A 21,697-nucleotide genomic window follows, 5' to 3' on the forward strand; every position below is an offset into this window, starting at 1 on the left:
CCCCGCCCATCAATTTGGTGTTCTCGGGTTTGAATGCGGATTCTGCACTTTTGAATGGCTGACAATAGACCAATGAGCGCACAGGGGCGGGGCCGGAATGGGAGAGAGGCTTGAGGCGCAACCAAGCTGGTTGGTGCAGGACGAGGACGTGGGAACCTGAAGAAGCAGAAGAGTGAGTGCTGCTCCGGGGATGATGTGCAGCCGGGCGGGGGGGCCTCCATGAGTGCTGTGCCTCAGAGCTGCAATCATAGTGCAGCGTCCACACAGCAGGGAGCGATGGTGGAAGGACACGGTTCTGCCATTGATTTGAGGTTTAATGACATTTATGATTTTCAGGTTCGGCGCAATAACGGCGACACCGGACGTGTGAGGTTTTTATTCCCTTATTTTAGTGGAGAAATGTTTTTTTTATGGCGCCTGATACTAAGATTGGCTTTTTATTGCAACAACATAAGACGTAAATAAAGCGAGGCCCATCCCCCTGCAGCTGGCTCCTGGTGGGCGGGGTCTGAGCCCAGGCCTTTCTGATTGGTTGTTGGATGGTCTGTGCTTGCCCCCCCCACCCCCCCCCCCCCGCTCAGTCTCTGCCGCCCCCCCCCCCCCCGCTCAGTCTCTGCCGCCCCCCCGCTCAGTCTCTGCCGCCCCCCCCCCCCCCGCTCAGTCTCTGCCGCCCCCCCCGCTCAGTCTCTGCCGCCCCCCCGCTCAGTCTCTGCCGCCCCCGGCTCAGTCTCTGCCGCCCCCCCCCCCCCGCTCAGTCTCTGCCGCCCCCCCGCTCAGTCTCTGCCGCCCCCCCCCCCCCCCGCTCAGTCTCTGCCGCCCCCCCGCTCAGTCTCTGCCGCCCCCCCGCTCAGTCTCTGCCGCCCCCCCGCTCAGTCTCTGCCGCCCCCCCAGCTCGGTCTCTGCCGCCCCCCCCGCTCGGTCTCTGCCGCCCCCCCGCTCGGTCTCTGCCGCCCCCCCGCTCGGTCTCTGCCGCCCCCCCCCGCTCGGTCTCTGCCGCCCCCCCGCTCGGTCTCTGCCGCCCCCCGCTCGGTCTCTGCCGCCCCCCCGCTCGGTCTCTGCCGCCCCCCCCGCTCGGTCTCTGCCGCCCCCTGCTCGGTCTCTGCCGCCCCCCCAGCTCGGTCTCTGCCGCCCCCCCCGCTCGGTCTCTGCCGCCCCCCCCGCTCGGTCTCTGCCGCCCCCCCGCTCGGTCTCTGCCGCCCCCCCGCTCGGTCTCTGCCGCCCCCCCCCGCTCGGTCTCTGCCGCCCCCCCGCTCGGTCTCTGCCGCCCCCCGCTCGGTCTCTGCCGCCCCCCCGCTCGGTCTCTGCCGCCCCCCCGCTCGGTCTCTGCCGCCCCCCCGCTCGGTCTCTGCCGCCCCCCCCGCTCAGTCTCTGCCGCCCCCTGCTCGGTCTCTGCCGCCCCCCCAGCTCGGTCTCTGCCGCCCCCCCCGCTCGGTCTCTGCCGCCCCCCCCGCTCGGTCTCTGCCGCCCCCCCGCTCGGTCTCTGCCGCCCCCCCGCTCGGTCTCTGCCGCCCCCCCGCTCGGTCTCTGCCGCCCCCCCCCCGCTCGGTCTCTGCCGCCCCCCCGCTCGGTCTCTGCCGCCCCCCGCTCGGTCTCTGCCGCCCCCCCGCTCGGTCTCTGCCGCCCCCCCGCTCGGTCTCTGCCGCCCCCCCCGCTCAGTCTCTGCCGCCCCCCCCCGCTCAGTCTCTGCCGCCCCCCCGCTCAGTCTCTGCCGCCCCCCCGCTCAGTCTCTGCCGCCCCCCCGCTCAGTCTCTGCCGCCCCCCCCGCTCAGTCTCTGCCGCCCCCCCGCTCAGTCTCTGCCGCCCCCCCGCCTGCTGCCCCCCGCTCAGTCTCTGCCGCCCCTCCTCTCAGTCTCTGCCGCCCCCCCGCTCAGTCTCTGCCGCCCCCCCGCTCAGTCTCTGCCGTCCCCCCGCTCAGTCTCTGCCGCCCCCCGCTCAGTCTCTGCCGTCCCCCCGCTCAGTCTCTGCCGTCCCCCCCCGCTCAGTCTCTGCCGTCCCCCCGCTCAGTCTCTGCCCCCCCCGCTCAGTCCCTGCCCCCCCCTCGCTCAGTCCCCACCACCCCCCATGCTCAGTCCCTGCCCCCCCTAGCTCAGTCTCTGCCCCCCCCCACTCAGTCTCTGCCGTCCCCCCCCGCTCAGTCTCTGCCCCCCCCCGCTCAGTCCCTGCCGCCCCCCGCTCAGTCTCTGCCGTCCCCCCCCGCTCAGTCCCTGCCCCCCCCTCGCTCAGTCCCCGCCACCCCCCCTGCTCAGTCCCTGCCCCCCCCATGCTCAGTCCCTGCCCCCCCTAGCTCAGTCTCTGCCCCCCCCCCACTCAGTCCCCGCTTCCTTTCTCCGCAGTGATGTCCAGTCGGAGGATCGAGTGCGTCTTCTTCAGCGAGTTCCATCCCACCCTCGGCCCCAAGATCAGTTACCAGGTGAGTGGAGGCGGCGCTGATCCCCTCCCCCGAGGCGCCTGGGCAGGAGGATGGTGATGATGTGGCCCCGTGTGTTGCAGGTGCCGGAGGAGTACATCTCGCGGGAGCTGTTTGACACCGTCCAGGTTTATATCATCACCAAACCCGAGCTCCAGAACAAGCTGATCACAGTGTGAGTGAAGTCCGGGCCCCGAGCGCTGCACGTAGTGACGCAGCGTAGAACTGGAGGTGGCGCCATTACGGTTCTGCATGTATCGCCCCGTATCTGAGCTCCAGGCAGGGGCCCACTACCACTGCGGTGGCGGCTGACGCTCGTGTGTTCTCTGCTCAGGACCGCCATGGACAAGAAGCTGATCGGGTGCCCGGTTTGCATCGAGCACAAGAAGTACAGCCGCAACGCTCTGCTCTTTAACCTGGGCTTTGTGTGCAACGCCAGAGCCAAGACGTGTGCGCTGGAGCCCATCGTGAAGAAGCTGGCGGGATACCTGAAGACGCTGGAGGTCTGCACCTCTTAAAGGGGCCGTACACTGCAAGACGTGTAATAAGTGACACAAAGCAGTCACGGGGGGTCAGTGGTTAGCACTGCACTGTATATAGGGTAGCATGGTTGCTCAGTGGTCAGCGCTGTACTATGTCATCATGGTGGCTTAGTGGTTAGCACTGTACTATAAAGGGTAGCATGGTGGCTCAGTGGTTAGCACTGTACTATATATGGCGGCACGGTGGCGGTGATTAGCACTGTACAATATATAGGGTAGCATGGTGGCTCAGTGGTTAGCACATTACTATATGGCAGCACGTGGCTGTGGTTAGCACTGTACAATATAGGGCAGCGTGGTGGCTCAGTGGTTAGCTCATTACCATATATGGGCAGCACGTGGCTCAGTGGTTAGCCCTGTACTATATATAGGACAGCACGGTGGTTCAGCCTATTACTTTCCTTTTTTGTCTTTGTAGCTGGAGTCCGGTTTCATCTCTAATGAGGACAGTAAGCAGAGGCTGGTGCCCATCATGAGTATCCTGCTGGAGGGGCTGAACTCCACCGGAGAATGCTCTCTGCCTATAGGTACAGACCTCACGGCTTTGTGCTGACCGCCTGACATTAAATCTTCTTTATCGCCCTCACGTAGGGGGCGTGCATCCACGTGAGTCAGGGAATAAATCACCACGAGGGCCCCTATCACAAGGCTGCAGGGCGCCTTCCTCTACCGCAGTGGGAGCTTTTCCTGTTAGTGCTTTCTGCTGCAGATCTCCCGCCTCTGGGCCCCGGGTTCGTCTGCCGCCTCTGGGCCCCGGGTTCGTCTCCCGCCTCTGGGCCCCGGGTCCGTCTGCCGCCTCTGGGCCCCGGGTCCGTCTGCCGCCTCTGGGCCCCGGGTCCGTCTGCCGCCTCTGGGCCCCGGGTTCGTTCCCCGCCTCTGGGCCCCGGGTTCGTTCCCCGCCTCTGGGCCCCGGGTTCGTCTCCCGCCTCTGGGCCCCGGGTTCGTCCCCCGCCTCTGGGCCCCGGGTTCGTCTCCCGCCTCTGGGCCCCGGGTTCGTCTGCCGCCTCTGGGCCCCGGGTTCGTCCCCCGCCTCTGGACCCCGGGTTCGTCCCCCGCCTCTGGGCCCCGGGTCCGTCTCCCGCCTCTGGGCCCCGGGTCCGTCTCCCGCCTCTGGGCCCCGGGTCCGTCTCCCGCCTCTGGGCCCCGGGTCCGTCTGCCGCCTCTGGGCTCCGGGTTCGTCTGCCGCCTCTGGGCCCCGGGTTCGTCTCCCGCCTCTGGGCCCCGGGTTCGTCTGCCGCCTCTGGGCCCCGGGTCCGTCTGCCGCCTCTGGGCCCCGGGTTCGTCTGCCGCCTCTGGGCTCCGGGTTCGTCTCCCGCCTCTGGGCCCCGGGTTCGTCTCCCGCCTCTGGGCCCCGGGTTCGTCTCCCGCCTCTGGGCTCCGGGTTCGTCTGCCGCCTCTGGGCTCCGGGTTCGTCTGCCGCCTCTGGGCTCCGGGTTCGTCTGCCGCCTCTGGGCTCCGGGTTCGTCTGCCGCCTCTGGGCTCCGGGTTCGTCTGCCGCCTCTGGGCTCCGGGTTCGTCTGCCGCCTCTGGGCTCCGGGTTCGTCTGCCGCCTCTGGGCTCCGGGTTCGTCTGCCGCCTCTGGGCTCCGGGTTCGTCTGCCGCCTCTGGGCTCCGGGTTCGTCTGCCGCCTCTGGGCCTTGTCTCCCACACTGTGCAGCTCTTGTTCTGTGCATGTCCGGTCCCCAGAATATAACTTTAGATTTATTCACCTTCGATGTAGAGTGAAATCAGTGTCACATTCTGTGTCTCATTCTCGTGGATTTTATTGAGGATTTATAGTAGAAAAATTGCTCTGGATGAAAATGGAGTGATTGCCAATAATGGCTGCTGTGATTTTCCGCTGCACAATGTCTGACCCCGGGGTGAGATGTGTGACGCCAGCGTGCCGGGCTCACCTCTCACCTCTCCTTGTACTGCAGATGAAAGTAACACCATGCACCTGAAGGTCATAGAACTGCGGCTGGCGCCCCCTACAGCTCAGGAGTACGACGTCCCGGTGTTCACTGAAGACAAGGACGACTTCTGCAATGCACAGTGGGATCTGACGACGCAGCAGGTAAATCTGCAGGTGTAAGGATTGATTCCTCCGGCCTTGGCCTGTGTTCACATGTGACAGTTTTATCTGCTCTCTCATTGTGGCTAGAGAAGGCAAAGTGTGCACAGTGCCTACAAATACAAAGCTCCTCTAGCTCCAAATAACATGCATTTGTGTAAAATGAAAGGTCCCCAAAGGTGGCCGGCCGCTGTGTCAGTCTCCACTGCATCCCTCAGATTCTGCGCCCTGCAGCGGCCGGGCTCCCTGAGAGGAGATTCTGTGACTCCTCACCCACTTGCGTTGCTTCCCCAGATTCTCCCATATATTGATGGTTTCCGTCACATCCAGAAGATCTCTGCGGAGGCCGACGTGGAGCTGAACCTGGTGCGGATAGCGATCCAGAACCTCATGTGAGTGATCCAGAGACCAATGTCTGGAGAATAAGATGGCGACATCCCTCTAATCCGGCATTATCGGTATGATGCAGGAGCGCGCCCTGAGGCCGGGGCTTGTGGTTACCGCTTGGTGTCCGGTCCGTGTCCTTCTGACTCATAGCGGCGGCCATTAATGTGCAGCATTGGGACTACAACTCTCAATTTCCTTTTCTCTAGGTATTACGGGGTGGTGACTCTTGTTTCCATCTTCCAGGTAAAGATCTGGGGATTTCGGCATCAATCTCGTGTAATGCGTCCGGATCTCAAATTCGACGACCGTTGCTTCTTTTTGCTCGTCTCGGGGGGCATGTGCCCGCGGGGCCCAGTGCAAGGGGCATGTGCCCGCGGGGCCCAGTGCAAGGGGCATGTGCCCGCGGGGCCCAGTGCAAGGGGCATGTGCCCGCGGGGCCCAGTGCAAGGGGCATGTGCCCGCGGGGCCCAGTGCAAGGGGCATGTGCCCGCGGGGCCCAGTGCAAGGGGCATGTGCCCGCGGGGCCCAGTGCAAGGGGCATGTGCCCGCGGGGCCCAGTGCAAGGGGCATGTGCCCGCGGGGCCCAGTGCAAGGGGCATGTGCCCGCGGGGCCCAGTGCAAGGGGCATGTGCCCGCGGGGCCCAGTGCAAGGGGCATGTGCCCGCGGGGCCCAGTGCAAGGGGCATGTGCCCGCGGGGCCCAGTGCAAGGGGCATGTGCCCGCGGGGCCCAGTGCAAGGGGCATGTGCCCGCGGGGCCCAGTGCAAGGGGCATGTGCCCGCGGGCACATGCCCCGGGCGGGTCCAGTGTAAGAAGGGGCAGCCACCCGGTGATCTGATTTGAGTAAAGCTGCCAGCTTCTCTGTCATTACAGGCGCTGCTCAAGAGCACAGCAGCTTCTGCACTCTGCATAGGCAGAAACTGAGATGACAGAAGCTGAGAAAGACAGGATTGAATTGTACATATTTATGAGAGGAGAGAAGGCCTCACTGGGAGAGTTGTCCCAAATGTCAATTATCCCTGCATTGAAAAAAAAAATACACTATTGTTTACACAAATTTACATTTTCACACGTTTTTGGGCACTAACTAGGTTCATGGCTGGGGCGGGAGTGAGGGGCGGCATACGGGACGGAGCGAGGGGAGGGTGGTATATACATTTCATTGGTCCCGATCTTCTCCTTGCAGTACTCCAATGTGTACTGTACCACTCCGCGGGTGCAGGAGCTGATCCACGACAAGGCTCTGCAGGACGAGTGCATCGCCTACATAAGTAAAGCAGGTGACCATTCCCTCTATACAGACGCTTCCCTGACTTTTGCTGCCTCCAGGTGGGCCGCGCCGTCCTCCCAGATGGGCCACGCTGTCCTGCTCAATTGTCTGGGGCTCCCTATATAATGGACTTTTGGCTGGACCGTCGTGATCCGTGAGGTGGGCTGACGTTAGCCTGATGTTTGGGGGCTTTACTCTCCCTACATGTGGCGGCCTCCAGTCTCCATTGCTCGCTTGTTACCTGGTCTTTCTCCTAGGTCTTAAGCGGCCGAGTCTTCGTGACGTCTTCCAGCTGTACTGCGGCCTCAGTCCTGGCACCACGGTACGAGATCTGATCGCCCGACACACGCAGCAGCTGCAGAGAGTGGACGAGAGGTCAGTGACTATAATGTGCGCAGCAGGAAGAAGTCCTGAAACCCTGCGGGGACTACAGGGTCCAGAGGGACAGGGCTTGTGACATCACTGGGACATATTGGAAACATCTGTGATGTAAAAACGACTTGTAGGGAACATTATAACCCCAAATTCCTGGGGAGCTGCTCACGGGGTCCGCTCCTCTGCCGCGCTCGCCGGGTCCGCTCCTCTGCCGCGCTCGCCGGGTCCGCTCCTCTGCCGCGCTCGCCGGGTCCGCTCCTCTGCCGCGCTCGCCGGGTCCGCTCCTCTGCCGCGCTCGCCGGGTCCGCTCCTCTGCCGCGCTCGCCGGGTCCGCTCCTCTGCCGCGCTCGCCGGGTCCGCTCCTCTGCCGCGCTGCAGACATTATGGACACTACGTTCTGTGTGAACACAGGAAACTTATCCAGTTTGGGCTGATGAAGAACCTGATCCGAAGACTCCAGAAATACCCCGTAAAGGTATCTCGTGATGAACGCAGCCCCCCGGCTCGTCTGTACACAGGAAGCCACAGCTATGATGAGATCTGCTGCAAGACAGGTACCGGCACTGGTGTGACCAGACACTGCACAGTGTTTAGGAGAATTCCCGCTGCTTTGGTCACGGTGCAGGGATGACACACAGGCAAAGTAATGGCTTCAAAAAGCCTTAAAGAGTAAACGTATTCATTGATCAGCCTTTGGCGAGTTATACATTTTTGTAATGTTCTCAGTGATCTTATTTTACTTCCATACATTGCGCCAAATGTACGGTTTTAGCTGCAGTGTTCATGCTCTTTTTGTAGCTGCTTTGAACTGCTGCTCTTACTGGATTCCGTACTCCAGCCCTGTCACCGTTGGGGAGGAGGGCAGAGAAGCTCATCCATGGAGCGGCAGTTCAGTAACTACGGTATGAGTACAGGTTCTGGCTGCAGCTACTAAAACAGCATGAACTCGGCAGCACAGAAAGCACTTGGGGAGAGAAGGAAGCAAGAGAACGTAATGGAGAATATTCCAGAAGTTCATAGTTTCCAAAGCCTGAGGGATATTTATAGGTTTAAAAAAAAAAAAAAAAAAAAGTTTAATTACTTGTAGGCGAAATTAAAAGTATTGATCATCTTCCTTGCAAATGAACCCGAGTGGTGCGCCCCATATCTATCCCCCTACACGAGCAGTTAGAGAGCGGCTCTGACCATCGGGTTTACATTCTCTTACCCAGGCATGAGCTATCGAGAGCTGGATGAAAGACTGGACTCCGACTCCAACATCATTGTGTGCATGAAGTAATGGGAGCGATGGCGTGACCCTCGGGAGCACAGACTGACGCCCAGAAGTAGCAGACCTCGCTCACGCTATTCATGGATTTCTAGACTCGGAAGTATTCAGTGATTTTCAGTTGAAGCTCGTTTTTACCTTTTGCTCAGATGATGAACGTGTCCGGGGTGAGGTGTCCCCTAACGCACAGAGAAGACATTGCGAGACCTTGTAAACATAGATAAGTGCCTGCATCTTGGCGGACACTACAGACTTTCCTCTACCATGAAACTTTATTCAATGTATCTGACACTGTAATACAAGGTCAATGGTGTAACATGGGGGCCACAAGGGCCAAAGTCTTGGGTGCAAAATTTTGCAACTCCCTCAATGCCGCTCTGTTATCAACAGATGCTTGCAAGCACCACTCAGAGCAGCGTGGGCTCTGCGTCATGAGCTGCTGCTGGGCTCTGCGTCGTGAGCTGCTGCTGGGCTCTGCGGCGTGAGCTGCTGCTGGGCTCTGCGGCGTGAGCTGCTGCTGGGCTCTGCGGCGTGAGCTGCTGCTGGGCTCTGCGGCGTGAGCTGCTGCTGGGCTCTGCGGCGTGAGCTGCTGCTGGGCTCTGCGCCGTGAGCTGCTGCTGGGCTCTGCGCCGTGAGCTGCTGCTGGGCTCTGCGCCGTGAGCTGCTGCTGGGCTCTGCGCCGTGAGCTGCTGCTGGGCTCTGCGCCGTGAGCTGCTGCTGGGCTCTGCGTCGCAAGCTGCTAGACTGTCATTAGCTGCTGCTGGGCTCTGCGCCATTTGCTGCTGAGCGCTGCGTCGCAAGCTGCTAGACTGTCATTAGCTGCTACTGGGCTCTGCGTCATTAGCTGCTGTGCTCTGCATCATTCGTTGTTGGGCTCGAAGTCATTAGTTGATGGCCTCTGTGTCATTTGCTACACTCTGCATCAGTAGTGGCTGCTGGGCTCTCCGTTATTAGCTGCTGCTGGGCTTTGCGTCATTTGCTGCTGGACTCTCCGTTATTAGCTGCTGCTGGGCTCTGCGTAATTAGCTGCACTCTGCATCAGTAACGGCTGTTGCACTCTGCATCATTTGCTGCTGGGCTCTGCGTCATGAGCTGCTGCTGGGCTCTGCGTAATTAGCTGCTGCTGGGCTCTGCGTAATTAGCTGCACTCTGCGTCAGTAATGGCTGTTGCACTCTGCATCATTTGCTGCTGGGCTCTGCATCAGTAGTGGCTGCTGTGCTCTGCGTAATTAGCTGCACTCTGCGTCAGTAACGGCTGTTGCACTCTGCATCATTTGCTGCTGGGCTCTGTCAGTATCGGCTGCTGGGCTCTGCATCAGTAGCGGCTGAGATGCAGAGCATCTGATCCAAGTGCAGTGAGCACACTAAATTGCCGCCTCTTTCATTGCTTTCGTGGTTTTACAATCTTTGTTAATAGGGATTGGGTTCGGGTTTTGTCTGCAGCAATAAAATTGTTACATAAAGGAAAAAAAACAAAAACAGAAAATGTAATAAAAACACAAAACAGCCAGAGAAATGTTTAATCTTTATGTTCCTAATTGAATTCAGGTCTCTATGTGATCTGACTCCAGATTCTGTGTCTGAATGAAGCTGCCTGCTGAATATAACACTGGCCCCCTTCACCCCCATGGTGGTCCGCCTTTCTCTCCTGAGCGCTGATGCGTCTTCTGTTTTATCTTGGTCTTTTCAGCAGATGTCTCTTGCTGCCAGTGGTCTGGACGTGGCCCCTTAGAGACGTTCGTGACACTTGTACTTTCTGACAGTCCCTTGCGTTGCTCGGATTTCTGCATTCTGCTGACTTTTCTGTCCGTGGTTTCATCCGCTTTACAGGGTTGCTGGATCCTGGCGATGTGGATACGGGAACAGTAACACCAGATCTTTTCTAAAGACAATGTAATCCATGTAGCGTGTGCAGCGGATGATGCAGGGCTCGTGCATGTCATGGAGTGTCAGCTCTTCTGATTGCAGAGTTATAGTTCTGCAGCCGCCGGTGCGATGTCCTTCCCTCCTTTATACTCCGCTATGGTTGGGGTTAGACGCCACCTGCACGATGTGAATACCATCACCAGCCGCTATTGTGGAGGAAGATCCTCATTACTGGATGACCCTACTGGACCTGGGGACGATGGGAGAAGTGTCCGGACCAGGTGCAGTGGGATGAGCTCCAGGCCTGGACCCGAGGGACAGGTACAGGGTGCACTTATTTATTGTATATCTATTACAATAATTGCAGGTCTCTGCTCTGCACTATAGCCGGATTTGTGTGCAGCGTTGGCTCTGTAGCGGTGCCGCGGCGCTGTGAACACGGAGGCCTGTAGGGACGAGCATTGTTGTGCTGGCAGCAGTGTAAGCGATCCCCGCCGGCTCCCTTGTGAGGGGGTCGCCCAATATTCGCACATTGGACGCTTCCTTCTGAGAACAGTCGCCTGTACACCGCCGGGTTGACTCTATTGTGAACATGGCCGCCAGTCTATTGTAATCCTGGACAACTACTTTAATCCTCTGATTAGACCAACGCCCCAGACGTCTGCCGGGTCTTGTTTTTTTTTTTTTTTTTCCTTCCATCTTGTCCTGGATTTGATTCTTTTCAGTTTTAAGGTACCGTTACCCTAAACGACTTAGCAACGATCACGAGCAGCGATACGACCTGGCCGTGATCGTTGGTAAGTCGTTGTGTGGTCGCTGGGGAGCTGTCACACAGACGGCTCTCTCCAGCGACCAACAATCAGGGGAAAGACTTCGGCATCGTTGAAACTGTCTTCAACGATGCCGAAGTCCCCCTGCAGCACCCGGGTAACCAGGGTAAACATCGGGTTACTAAATGCAGGGCCGCGCTTAGTAACCTGATATTTACCCTGGTTACCATTGTAAAAAAAAAAAAAACCAGTACATACTCACATTCCGATGTCTGTCACGTGCCCCGGCGTCAGCTTCCCGCACTGACTGTGAGCGCCGGCCGTAAAGCAGAGCGGTGACGTCACCGCTGTGCTCTGCTTTCTGGCCGGCGCCGCTGACATATTCCGTAGCACTGTACATTGGTAGCTCTGCAGCATCTTCTGTTCTACCTCTACAGTCAGTTGACACCAAAAGGCTTTGGGGACTTTTTTTTTTTTTGTCTGCAACGTGTTGCATGTTAAACCAGGACGCCTTTCTGCTACGCCGCTCCCTCGTGTTGGATAAGTTGTGCTTCCTACCAGCAGCCACCCTGGGAAACTGACGCAGGCAGTCGGCTGCCATCTTTACCCTTCTATGACCCTCAGGCTGGACCTTATAGCAGATTATCACTTATACTATATGGGTCAATACAGCAGTAATGCAGCGTGTAAGATCCAGTGACTGAGAGGGGGCTGCAGAGCGGGGGCTGGTGAGCGGGAGCTGCAGAGCGGGGGCTGGTGAGAGGGGAGCTGCAGAGCGGGGACTGCTGAGCGCGGGCTGCAGAGCTGGAGTTGTGGAGCGGGGGCCTCACGTAGGTGCAGAGTTAAATACAGCATCCTTGTGTAACACGAGCAGAGTTTGGTCTTTTCCTTACTAGGTTTCCATTGTTTTTCTGCTTTTATCTTTACCCATAAGTCTGTGCTCCATGGACGATGCTCCTGTGAGATGTCTGCAGGCCTTGAGCAGCCGTGTGAGGGTGAATATATCTGCGCTCCATGTCAGCCACTTACGTGTTTGGATCCAGATAATGGATCTATATGTGCAGCTGGTAACACACAGGAGCATTGCAAACGGGGAGAGGAGTTTCCAGCTCACTGAGCGGCTCTGGCTGGGGCCAGTGATATGGAGGTGGGGAAGATCAGGACCCCCCAGGAGTAAGTAGCTGGGTAACAGGTAGGGGAAAGGTGTTGGGGAGCCTAGTCCTGATCTGGCACAACCTAGTAACTATGCCTGTGTGGCTGATATTAGAAAGGCAGGCCCAGGACTGTGATTGCTACAGCAGGCTGGGAATAATAATAATCTTTATTTTTTTATATAGCGCTAACATATTCCGCAGCGCTTTACAGGTTGCACACATTATCATCGCTGTCCCCGATGGGGCTCACAATCTACATTCCCTATCAGTATGTCTTTGGAATGTGGGAGGAAACAGGAGAACCCGGAGGAAACCCACGCAAACACGAGGAGAACATACAAACTCTTTGCAGATGTCGTCCTGGGTGGGATTAGAACCCAGGACTCCAGCGCTGCAAGGCTGTTGTGTTATCCACTGCGTCACCGTACAGTGCTAACCACTGAGCCACCATACAGTGCTATCCACTGAGCCACCGTGCTGCCCAACATATCTCCCGTGCTGGGAACAATGGGGACTGCAGGGATCTGTGCCGGGACCAGTGGGAACCGCAGGGATCTGTGCCGGGACCAGTGGGAACCGCAGGGATCTGTGCCGGGAGCAGCGGGAACCGCAGGCGTCTGTACCGGGAGCAGCGGGAACCGCAGGCGTCTGTACCGGGAGCAGTGGGCACCGCAGGGATCTGTGCCGGGACCAGTGGGGACCGCAGGGATCTGTGCCGGGACCAGTGGGGACCGCAGGGATCTGTGCCGGGACCAGTGGGAACCGCAGGGATCTGTGCCGGGACCAGTGGGAACCGCAGGGATCTGTGCCGGGACCAGTGGGAACCGCAGGGATCTGTGCCGGGACCAGTGGGAACCGCAGGGATCTGTGCCGGGACCAGTGGGAACCGCAGGGATCTGTGCCGGGACCAGTGGGAACCGCAGGGATCTGTGCCGGGACCAGTGGGAACCGCAGGGATCTGTGCCGGGACCAGTGGGAACCGCAGGGATCTGTGCCGGGACCAGTGGGAACCGCAGGGATCTGTGCCGGGACCAGTGGGAACCGCAGGGATCTGTGCTAGGACCGATGTTTTTTTTTTTAACCTCTTTATTAATGACCTTGTGGGTGGATTGACAGTGAAGTGTCCGTCTGATTCTTATTATTTGCTGACAACACCAAACCATGTAGGATATAAAGTCTGACCCTGACATTACAATATTACAGAACGCTCTGCATGAGACGTCTGATGGGCAAACACTTGTTGGAATGTAATCAGAGGCCGGAGGAATCCTACAGCTACATATACATTAGATGGGAGAATACTCACATACAGGACAGGAGGCCGGGAGACTCTGGGCACAGGTCAGCTGAGCCGCAATACTCAATGTCAAGCAGCAGCTGCAGAAGCAAACAAGATTGTAGGGTGTATAAAAAGAGAAAATATCCAAATCCCAACATATTGATACTCATTTTTAAATCACTGGTGAGGCCACATGTAGAATATGGGAACCAGTTTTGGGCTCTACATTTTAAAAAAATTATATTCCAAAGGTACAGTCAGTGCAAAGGCGGCGACTAGATTATTAGACGGGATGAAGCCCTCCTGTATGATGGGAAGTTGGAGCAGATGGGCTTGTTTAGCTTAGAAAAAAAGACGTCTCAGGAGATCTCATTTACATGGATGAATACATGTGTGGTCAGTACAACGGCCGGCACAGGACTTATTCCTGCCAAACACCGTACTAAGGACCAGGGGGCAATCATTACGGGTGGAAGAAAGGCGATTCTGGCAGCTAAACAGGAAAGGGTTCTTTACAGTTAGAGCAGTCAGACTGTGGATTGCCGACCACAGGAGGTAATAATGGCCGACACTAGAACAGCTCTAATACAAAGGTGAGATATGTACTCTGGATAACAGTGGGGGTAAATTAGTGACAAAATGTGTAATTAGTGGAGAAAGGATGAATTTAATGGGCCGGGGTCTTATTCAACCAATGTAACTATGGCAAACAATAAATAAGGAAAATTAAGGGGTTAAACGTACAGTAAGCTGAACTACATGTTATAACACGCACGTGGTTTTGATGAAGACTATGGCTGCGGGCTCACTGCCGATGTCACCACCATGTACACCTGCTGCCAGTCTGACCCCTGTGCCATGACGGTGCCACCAGAGCGAGCGCACAAGTCCCAGGGGTCGTGCAGCACATGGCTCAACACTTGCATCATTCCTGCCCGCAGGACGCACGCGTCTGATGTCTACAATGAGGAATTATGTGCGATACCGTCACATTGCGGCACAGGACGCACCAACATCACACATCAGCAGAGCGCGGAAGGACACGAGGACGCAGCAACATCACACATCAGCAGAGCGTGGAAGGACACGAGGACGCACCAACATCACACATCAGCAGAGCGTGGAAGGACACGAGGACGCACCAACATCACACATCAGCAGAGCGTGGAAGAACACGAGCGAGGACGCAGCAACATCACACATCAGCAGAGCGTGGAAGGACACGAGGACGCACCAACATCACACATCAGCAGAGCGTGGAAGGACACGAGGACGCACCAACATCACACATCAGCAGAGCGTGGAAGGACACGAGGACGCAGCAACATCACACATCAGCAGAGCGTGGAAGGACACGAGGACGCACCAACATCACACATCAGCAGAGCGTGGAAGGACACGAGGACGCACCAACATCACACATCAGCAGAGCGTGGAAGAACACGAGCGAGGACGCAGCAACATCACACATCAGCAGAGCGTGGAAGGACACGAGGACGCACCAACATCACACATCAGCAGAGCGTGGAAGGACACGAGGACGCACCAACATCACACATCAGCAGAGCGTGGAAGGACACGAGGACGCGCCAACATCACACATCAGCAGAGCGTGGAAGGACACGAGGACGCAGCAACATCACACATCAGCAGAGCGTGGAAGGACAGGAGGACGCACTAACATCACACATCAGCAGAGCGTGGAAGGACACGCTAACATCACACATCCGCAGAGCGTGGAAGGACACGAGGACGCGCCAACATCACACATCAGCAGAGCGTGGAAGGACGGTCCGGGCTTTTCCAGTTGGTTTTCTTTTCAGTCATTTTCTGCCTGTGGTTTTTGTAGCGACTTTTTTTCACTGTAATTTTTTTTGTTCATTCCATTGAATAATGAAGAGCTAATGGTTATTTAAGCAAAAATTATGGCAAAACACTCCAGCAGACATCTGTAAAATACAGAGCGTTCTCTGAGCGGAAAATGCCAACAACAGATTAGTCATTTATTGTAGCTGCTTGGTGTTTTTATAAACCTTAAGATGTTCATTGTGAAAACCGGGTTGGTTTTATATACAGTGGGGCAAAAAAGTATTTAGTCAGTCAGCAATAGTGCAAGTTCCACCATTTAAAAAGATGAGAGGCGTCTGTAATTTACATCATAGGTAGACCTCAACTATGGGAGACAAACCGAGAATAAAAAATCCAGAAAATCACATTGTCTGTTTTTTTATCATTTTATTTGCATATTATGGTGGAAAATAAGTATTTGGTCAGAAACAAACAATCAAGATTTCTGGCTCTCACAGACCTGTAACTTCTTCTTTAAGAGTCTCCTCTTTCCTCCACTCATTACCTGTAGTAATGGCACCTGTTTAAACTTGTTATCAGTATAAAAAGACACCTGTGCACACCCTCAAACAGTCTGACTCCAAACTCCACTATGGTGAAGACCAAAGAGCTGTCAAAGGACACCAGAAACAAAATTGTAGCCCTGCACCAGGCTGGGAAGACTGAATCTGCAATAGCCAACCAGCTTGGAGTGAAGAAATCAACAGTGGGAGCAATAATTAGAAAATGGAAGACATACAAGACCACTGATAATCTCCCTCGATCTGGGGCTCCACGCAAAATCCCACCCCGTGGGGTCAGAATGATCACAAGAACGGTGAGCAAAAATCCCAGAACCACGCGGGGGGACCTAGTGAATGAACTGCAGAGAGCTGGGACCAATGTAACAAGGCCTACCATAAGTAACACACTACGCCACCATGGACTCAGATCCTGCAGTGCCAGACGTGTCCCACTGCTTAAGCCAGTACATGTCCGGGCCCGTCTGAAGTTTGCTAGAGAGCATTTGGATGATCCAGAGGAGTTTTTGGGAGAATGTCCTATGGTCTGATGAAACCAAACTGGAACTGTTTGGTAGAAACACAACTTGTCATGTTTGGAGGAAAAAGAATACTGAGTTGCATCCATCAAACACCATACCTACTGTAAAGCATGGTGGTGGAAACATCATGCTTTGGGGCTGTTTCTCTGCAAAGGGGCCAGGACGACTGATCCGGGTACATGAAAGAATGAATGGGGCCATGTATCGTGAGATTTTGAGTGCAAACCTCCTTCCATCAGCAAGGGCATTGAAGATGAAACGTGGCTGGGTCTTTCAACATGACAATGATCCAAAGCACACCGCCAGGGCAACGAAGGAGTGGCTTCGTAAGAAGCATTTCAAGGTCCTGGAGTGGCCTAGCCAGTCTCCAGATCTCAACCCTATAGAAAACCTTTGGAGGGAGTTGAAAGTCCGTGTTGCAAAGCGAAAAGCCCAAAACATCACTGCTCTAGAGGAGATCTGCATGGAGGAATGGGCCAACATACCAACATCAGTGTGTGGCAACCTTGTGAAGACTTACAGAAAATGTTTGACCTCTGTCATTGCCAACAAAGGATATATTACAAAGTATTGAGATGAAATTTTGTTTCTCACCAAATACTTATTTTCCACCATAATATGCAAATAAAATGATAAAAAAACAGACAATGTGATTTTCTGGATTTTTTTTTCTCAGTTTGTCTCCCATAGTTGAGGTCTACCTATGATGTAAATTACAGACGCCTCTCATCTTTTTAAGTGGTGGAGCTTGCACTATTGCTGACTGACTAAATACTTTTTTGCCCCACTGTAGATGCACGTGGTCATTCTGCTAAGGGGTTTCAACAGGTTTTTCCAGGCAGAATCCGCGTGAAAATGCCATTGTGTGCACATAGCCACAGTGTGAGAATGCAATCCTCCTACTGAACCCCACAGACTATAACCCCCTGCAGGTACTCCAGCTGCTGTATACAGAGGCTGGGCCTCCTCTGGCAGAGCGGACACCTGCCGTATACAGAGGCTGGGCCTCCTCCGGCAGAGCGGACACCTGCCGTGTACAGAGGCTGGGCCTCCTCCGGCAGAGTGGACACCTGCCGTGTACAGAGGCTGGGCCTCCTCCGGCAGAGCGGACACCTGCCGTGTACAGAGGCTGGGCCTCCTCCGGCAGAGCGGACACCTGCCGTGTACAGAGGCTGGGCCTCCTCCGGCAGAGCGGACACCTGCCGTGTACAGAGGCTGGGCCTCCTCCGGCAGAGCGGACACCTGCCGTATACAGAGGCTGGGCCTCCTCCGGCAGAGCGGACACCTGCCGTATAGAGGCTGGGCCTCCTCCGGCAGAGCGGACACCTGCCGTGTACAGAGGCTGGGCCTCCTCCGGCAGAGCGGACACCTGCCGTGTACAGAGGCTGGGCCTCCTCCGGCAGAGCGGACACCTGCCGTGTACAGAGGCTGGGCCTCCTCCGGCAGAGCGGACACCTGCCGTGTACAGAGGCTGGGCCTCCTCCGGCAGAGCGGACACCTGCCGTGTACAGAGGCTGGGCCTCCTCCGGCAGAGCGGACACCTGCCGTGTACAGAGGCTGGGCCTCCTCCGGCAGAGCGGACACCTGCCGTGTACAGAGGCTGGGCCTCCTCCGGCAGAGCGGACACCTGCCGTGTACAGAGGCTGGGCCTCCTCCGGCAGAGCGGACACCTGCCGTGTACAGAGGCTGGGCCTCCTCCGGCAGAGCGGACACCTGCCGTATACAGAGGCTGGGCCTCCTCCGGCAGAGCGGACACCTGCCGTATACAGAGGCTGGGCCTCCTCCGGCAGAGCGGACACCTGCTGTATACAGAGGGTGGTTGTGCAGCTGCTGACGGTTGTGTAGCTTGATGTTCCTTGTCCTGGGTGAAATCTTCACCAATGGCTGCCTGAATTTAAAGGACTCTCCTGATAAGACCCAGCTGCCTCCATCATGCGTATTTAAGAGGATAAAAAAAATGTGGCCATCTGATTGCAGCAGTAGATGCAGCTTTACCCCCCATCTACACATTAATGCTGCCTCTCCTCCTCTGCCCTGGCCTATGTGGACAAGCTGCAGCGGTATCTCCATGACTGCAGCCTATGTGATGGATGAGTCCAGTGAGCGGCTGCAGGGTGCACGGCTGCACTGAGCAGGGCTGGACCTGGAGAGGGTAATTCTGTGAAATGAGCACTATTTTCGGATCACGATCTCTGGCTCGCCCGATAGGTCTCTGAGAAGCGAAGTTTGGATGAGCAAATGAAGAACTGTCTGCTCTACTCGAGGCGGTTGAGTTGAGGGTGATGAGATCTGCAACCAAGTCTATCAGTTTTCCATGTTTCATGGTCTGAGTCGTCAAGGACTGATACTTTCCGCACAAGGGTCTGCCTTAGATTTTCAAAGGACCCGGATTAACCAATGACACGGCTGCTTTCAGAAATCGCACTATCCCTAAGCACGAGTTGTGTTTTAGTGCAGCTCAGCCCCAGTTACAATCCCCCTATAATCCCATCATATTACTGGTACATCACATCAGGTCCCATCACCGGCCTTACTGCCAGGAGACGTAGGAGACCCCTGTGCCCGCAGTGACGATGCTCCAAAGACCATCCATGACTGACAAAGGGTATCCACTGTAATATAGTGATCAAAGTCTTCTATGGAGACTACAAAAGAAAAGTTTTTGACCCGCCCTCCCTTTTCATCCAGTTAAAATAAATACCAAATTGTTTAAATTCTTACTTATTTTTTTTTATCTCCATATCCATAAAATCTCGGCGATCAAAATGTAAAATTAACCTGATATGTAAACAGCATAAAGCGAAAAGTTTAAATGCCGGAATTGTGGGTTTTGGGTCATTGCAAAAAAATTTAAAAAAAATGCAATAATCAAACAAAATATCTTTCCCAAAATGTTACCAATGAAAAGTTCCAAAAAACAAGCCCGAGCACAGCAACATCAAGGTAAATAACTGTACATAACCGTACGCCTGGGAAAATCATGTGGCCAGGTCATTGTTGCCAGCCCCTGAACACCGGAAAATAAAAAAACAACTGTGGAATTGTGCTTCTGCGCAATATCTCTGCATTTGAATTTTTTTACCCATTTTTCCTGTCTTTTCAACAGTAAAATGAACTGTCATTCAAAACCACAACTCCATCGGTCAGTGAGGGGGCGGGCGGTCATTCCCATGTCAGTTGGTGAGGGTGGCGGTCCTTAGCCAGTTGGTTGTTGAGGGCAGCGGTCCTTCACGAGTTGGACGGTGAGGGAGCCGGTCTTTCTCTGCTCTGTCGCTGAGGGCGGCGGTCCTTCGCTGGTCGGTCTCCGTCTGTCCCTGTCTTCCTCTGCTCCTGTCTCCATCTGTCCCTATCTCCCTCTGTTCCTGTCTTCCTCTGCTCCCGTAGCTGTCCCGTCCCTGTAGAGGTCCCTTTCTCCGTCTGCTTCTGTAGCCATCCCTGTCTCACTGTCTCCCTCCCTGTCTGTTCCTGTCACTGTCTCCCTCTGTTCCTGTCGCCGTCCCTGCCTCCGTCTGCTCCTGTCGCCCTCACTGTCTCCATCTGTTCCTTTCCCTGTCTCCCTCTGCCCCTGACTCCCTCTGTCCCTGACTCCCTCTGCTCCTGACTCCCTCTGCCCCTGACTCCCTCTGCTCCTGACTCCCTCTGTCCCTGTCTCCCTCTGTCCCTATCTCCCTCCTGTTGCTGCTGTCACCGTCTCCCTCTGCTCCTGTCCCCCTCTGTCCCTGACTCCCTCTGCTCCTGACTCCCTCTGCCCCTGACTCCCTCTGTCCCTGTCTCCCTCTGTCCCTGTCTCCCTCTGTCCCTGTCTCCCTCCTGTTGCTGCTGTCACCGTCTCCCTCTGCTCCTGTCCCCCTCTTTCCCTGTCTCGATCTGCTCCTGACTCCCTCTATCCCTCTCTCTGTCCCTGTCTCCCTCTGTCCCGGTCTCCCTCTGCTCCTGTCCCTGTCTCCCTCTGTCCCTGTCTCCCTCTGCCCCTGACTCCCTCTGCCCCTGTCGCCCTCTGTCGGTCTCCCTGACTCCCTCTGTCCCTGTCTCCCTCTGCTCCTGTCCCTGTCTCCCTCTGTCCCTGTCTCCCTCTGCTCCTGTCCCTGTCTCCCTCTGTCCCTGTCTCCCTCTGCTCCTGTCCCTGTCTCCCTCTGTCCCGGTCTCCCTCTGCTCCTGTCCCTGTCTCCCTCTGTCCCGGTCTCCCTCTGCTCCTGACTCACTCTGTCCCGGTCTCCCTCCTGTTGCTGCTGTCGCCGTCTCCTCCGTCCCTGTCTCCCTCTGTCCCCGTCTCCCTCTGTCCCCGTCTCCCTCTGTCCCCGTCTCCCTCTGTCCCCGTCTCCCTCTGCTCCTGTCTCCCTCTGTCCCGGTCTCCCTCCTGCTGCTGCTGTCGCCGTCTCCTCCGTCCCTGTCTCCCTCTGTCCCGGTCTCCCTGTCCCTGTCTCCCTCTGTCCCCGTCTCCCTCTGTCCCGGTCTCCCTCCTGTTGCTGCTTTCGCCGTCTCCTCCGTCCCTGTCTCCCTCTGTCCCGGTCTCCCTCCTGCTGCTGCTGTCGCCGTCTCCTCCGTCCCTGTCTCCCTCTGTCCCGGTCTCCCTCTGTCCCCGTCTCCCTCTGCTCCTGTCTCCCTCTGTCCCGGTCTCCCTCCTGTTGCTGCTGTCGCCGTCTCCTCCGTCCCTGTCTCCCTCTGTCCCCGTCTCCCTCTGTCCCCGTCTCCCTCTGCTCCTGTCTCCCTCTGTCCCGGTCTCCCTCCTGCTGCTGCTGTCGCCGTCTCCTCCGTCCCTGTCTCCCTGTCCCTGTCTCCCTCTGTCCCCGTCTCCCTCTGTCCCGGTCTCCCTCCTGTTGCTGCTGTCGCCGTCTCCTCCGTCCCTGTCTCCCTCTGGCCCGGTCTCCCTCCTGCTGCTGCTGTCGCCGTCTCCTCCGTCCCTGTCTCCCTCTGTCCCGGTCTCCCTCTGTCCCCGTCTCCCTCCTGTTGCTGCTGTCGCCGTCTCCTCCGTCCCTGTCTCCCTCTGTCCCCGTCTCCCTCTGTCCCCGTCTCCCTCTGCTCCTGTCTCCCTCTGTCCCGGTCTCCCTCCTGCTGCTGCTGTCGCCGTCTCCTCCGTCCCTGTCTCCCTCTGTCCCGGTCTCCCTGTCCCTGTCTCCCTCTGTCCCCGTCTCCCTCTGTCCCGGTCTCCCTCCTGTTGCTGCTGTCGCCGTCTCCTCCGTCCCTGTCTCCCTCTGTCCCGGTCTCCCTCCTGCTGCTGCTGTCGCCGTCTCCTCCGTCCCTGTCTCCCTCTGTCCCGGTCTCCCTCTGTCCCCGTCTCCCTCTGTCCCGGTCTCCCTCTGTCCCCGTCTCCCTCTGCTCCTGTCTCCCTCTGTCCCGGTCTCCCTCCTGTTGCTGCTGTCGCCGTCTCCTCCGTCCCTGTCTCCCTCTGTCCCCGTCTCCCTCTGTCCCCGTCTCCCTCTGTCCCCGTCTCCCTCTGT

At 56.9% G+C, this 21,697-nt stretch overlaps 2 protein-coding genes across 6 annotated transcripts in view; both read left to right on the forward strand.

The window, feature by feature from the left end:
* Positions 1-58: 58 nt before the first annotated feature.
* Positions 59-8,871, forward strand: NPRL2 (NPR2 like, GATOR1 complex subunit). Of its 5 annotated transcripts, none has more exons than XM_069736110.1 (13): positions 112-172; positions 337-371; positions 2,334-2,410; positions 2,491-2,582; positions 2,742-2,910; positions 3,368-3,476; positions 4,869-5,005; positions 5,297-5,394; positions 5,596-5,632; positions 6,575-6,668; positions 6,916-7,033; positions 7,445-7,587; positions 8,245-8,871. In XM_069736110.1, exons 3-13 carry the CDS (start codon positions 2,336-2,338, stop codon positions 8,310-8,312), a joined length of 1,140 nt encoding a protein of 379 aa, XP_069592211.1. In that variant the 5' UTR covers positions 112-172; positions 337-371; positions 2,334-2,335; the 3' UTR covers positions 8,313-8,871. The 5 variants fall into 5 exon arrangements, with proteins under 5 accessions (XP_069592209.1, XP_069592213.1, XP_069592211.1 ...); XM_069736109.1 differs by having other exon boundaries at positions 337-366; XM_069736108.1 differs by lacking the exon at positions 337-371 and having other exon boundaries at positions 59-172; positions 8,245-8,869.
* Positions 8,872-9,969: 1,098 nt separating this feature from the next.
* TEX264 (testis expressed 264, ER-phagy receptor) overlaps positions 9,970-21,697 on the forward strand; it is a 43,168-nt gene continuing 31,440 nt past the window's right edge. The window contains exon 1 of the mRNA XM_069736115.1: positions 9,970-10,487. Coding sequence (XP_069592216.1) covers positions 10,296-10,487 — 192 coding nt within the window. The 5' untranslated portion in view covers positions 9,970-10,295. The remainder of the gene's footprint in view (positions 10,488-21,697) is intronic.

This window comes from Ranitomeya imitator, chromosome 8 (genome assembly GCF_032444005.1).
Source record: "Ranitomeya imitator isolate aRanImi1 chromosome 8, aRanImi1.pri, whole genome shotgun sequence".
Lineage (NCBI taxonomy): Eukaryota > Metazoa > Chordata > Amphibia > Anura > Dendrobatidae > Ranitomeya > Ranitomeya imitator.

Bases quoted from the DNA above. Each gene is read 5' to 3' on its own strand.
- NPRL2 (XM_069736108.1), top strand. The intron at 2,583-2,741 runs GTGAGTGAAGTC...TTCTCTGCTCAG, and splicing joins CAGAACAAGCTGATCACAGT to GACCGCCATGGACAAGAAGC. The intron at 2,911-3,367 runs GTCTGCACCTCT...TTGTCTTTGTAG, and splicing joins GATACCTGAAGACGCTGGAG to CTGGAGTCCGGTTTCATCTC.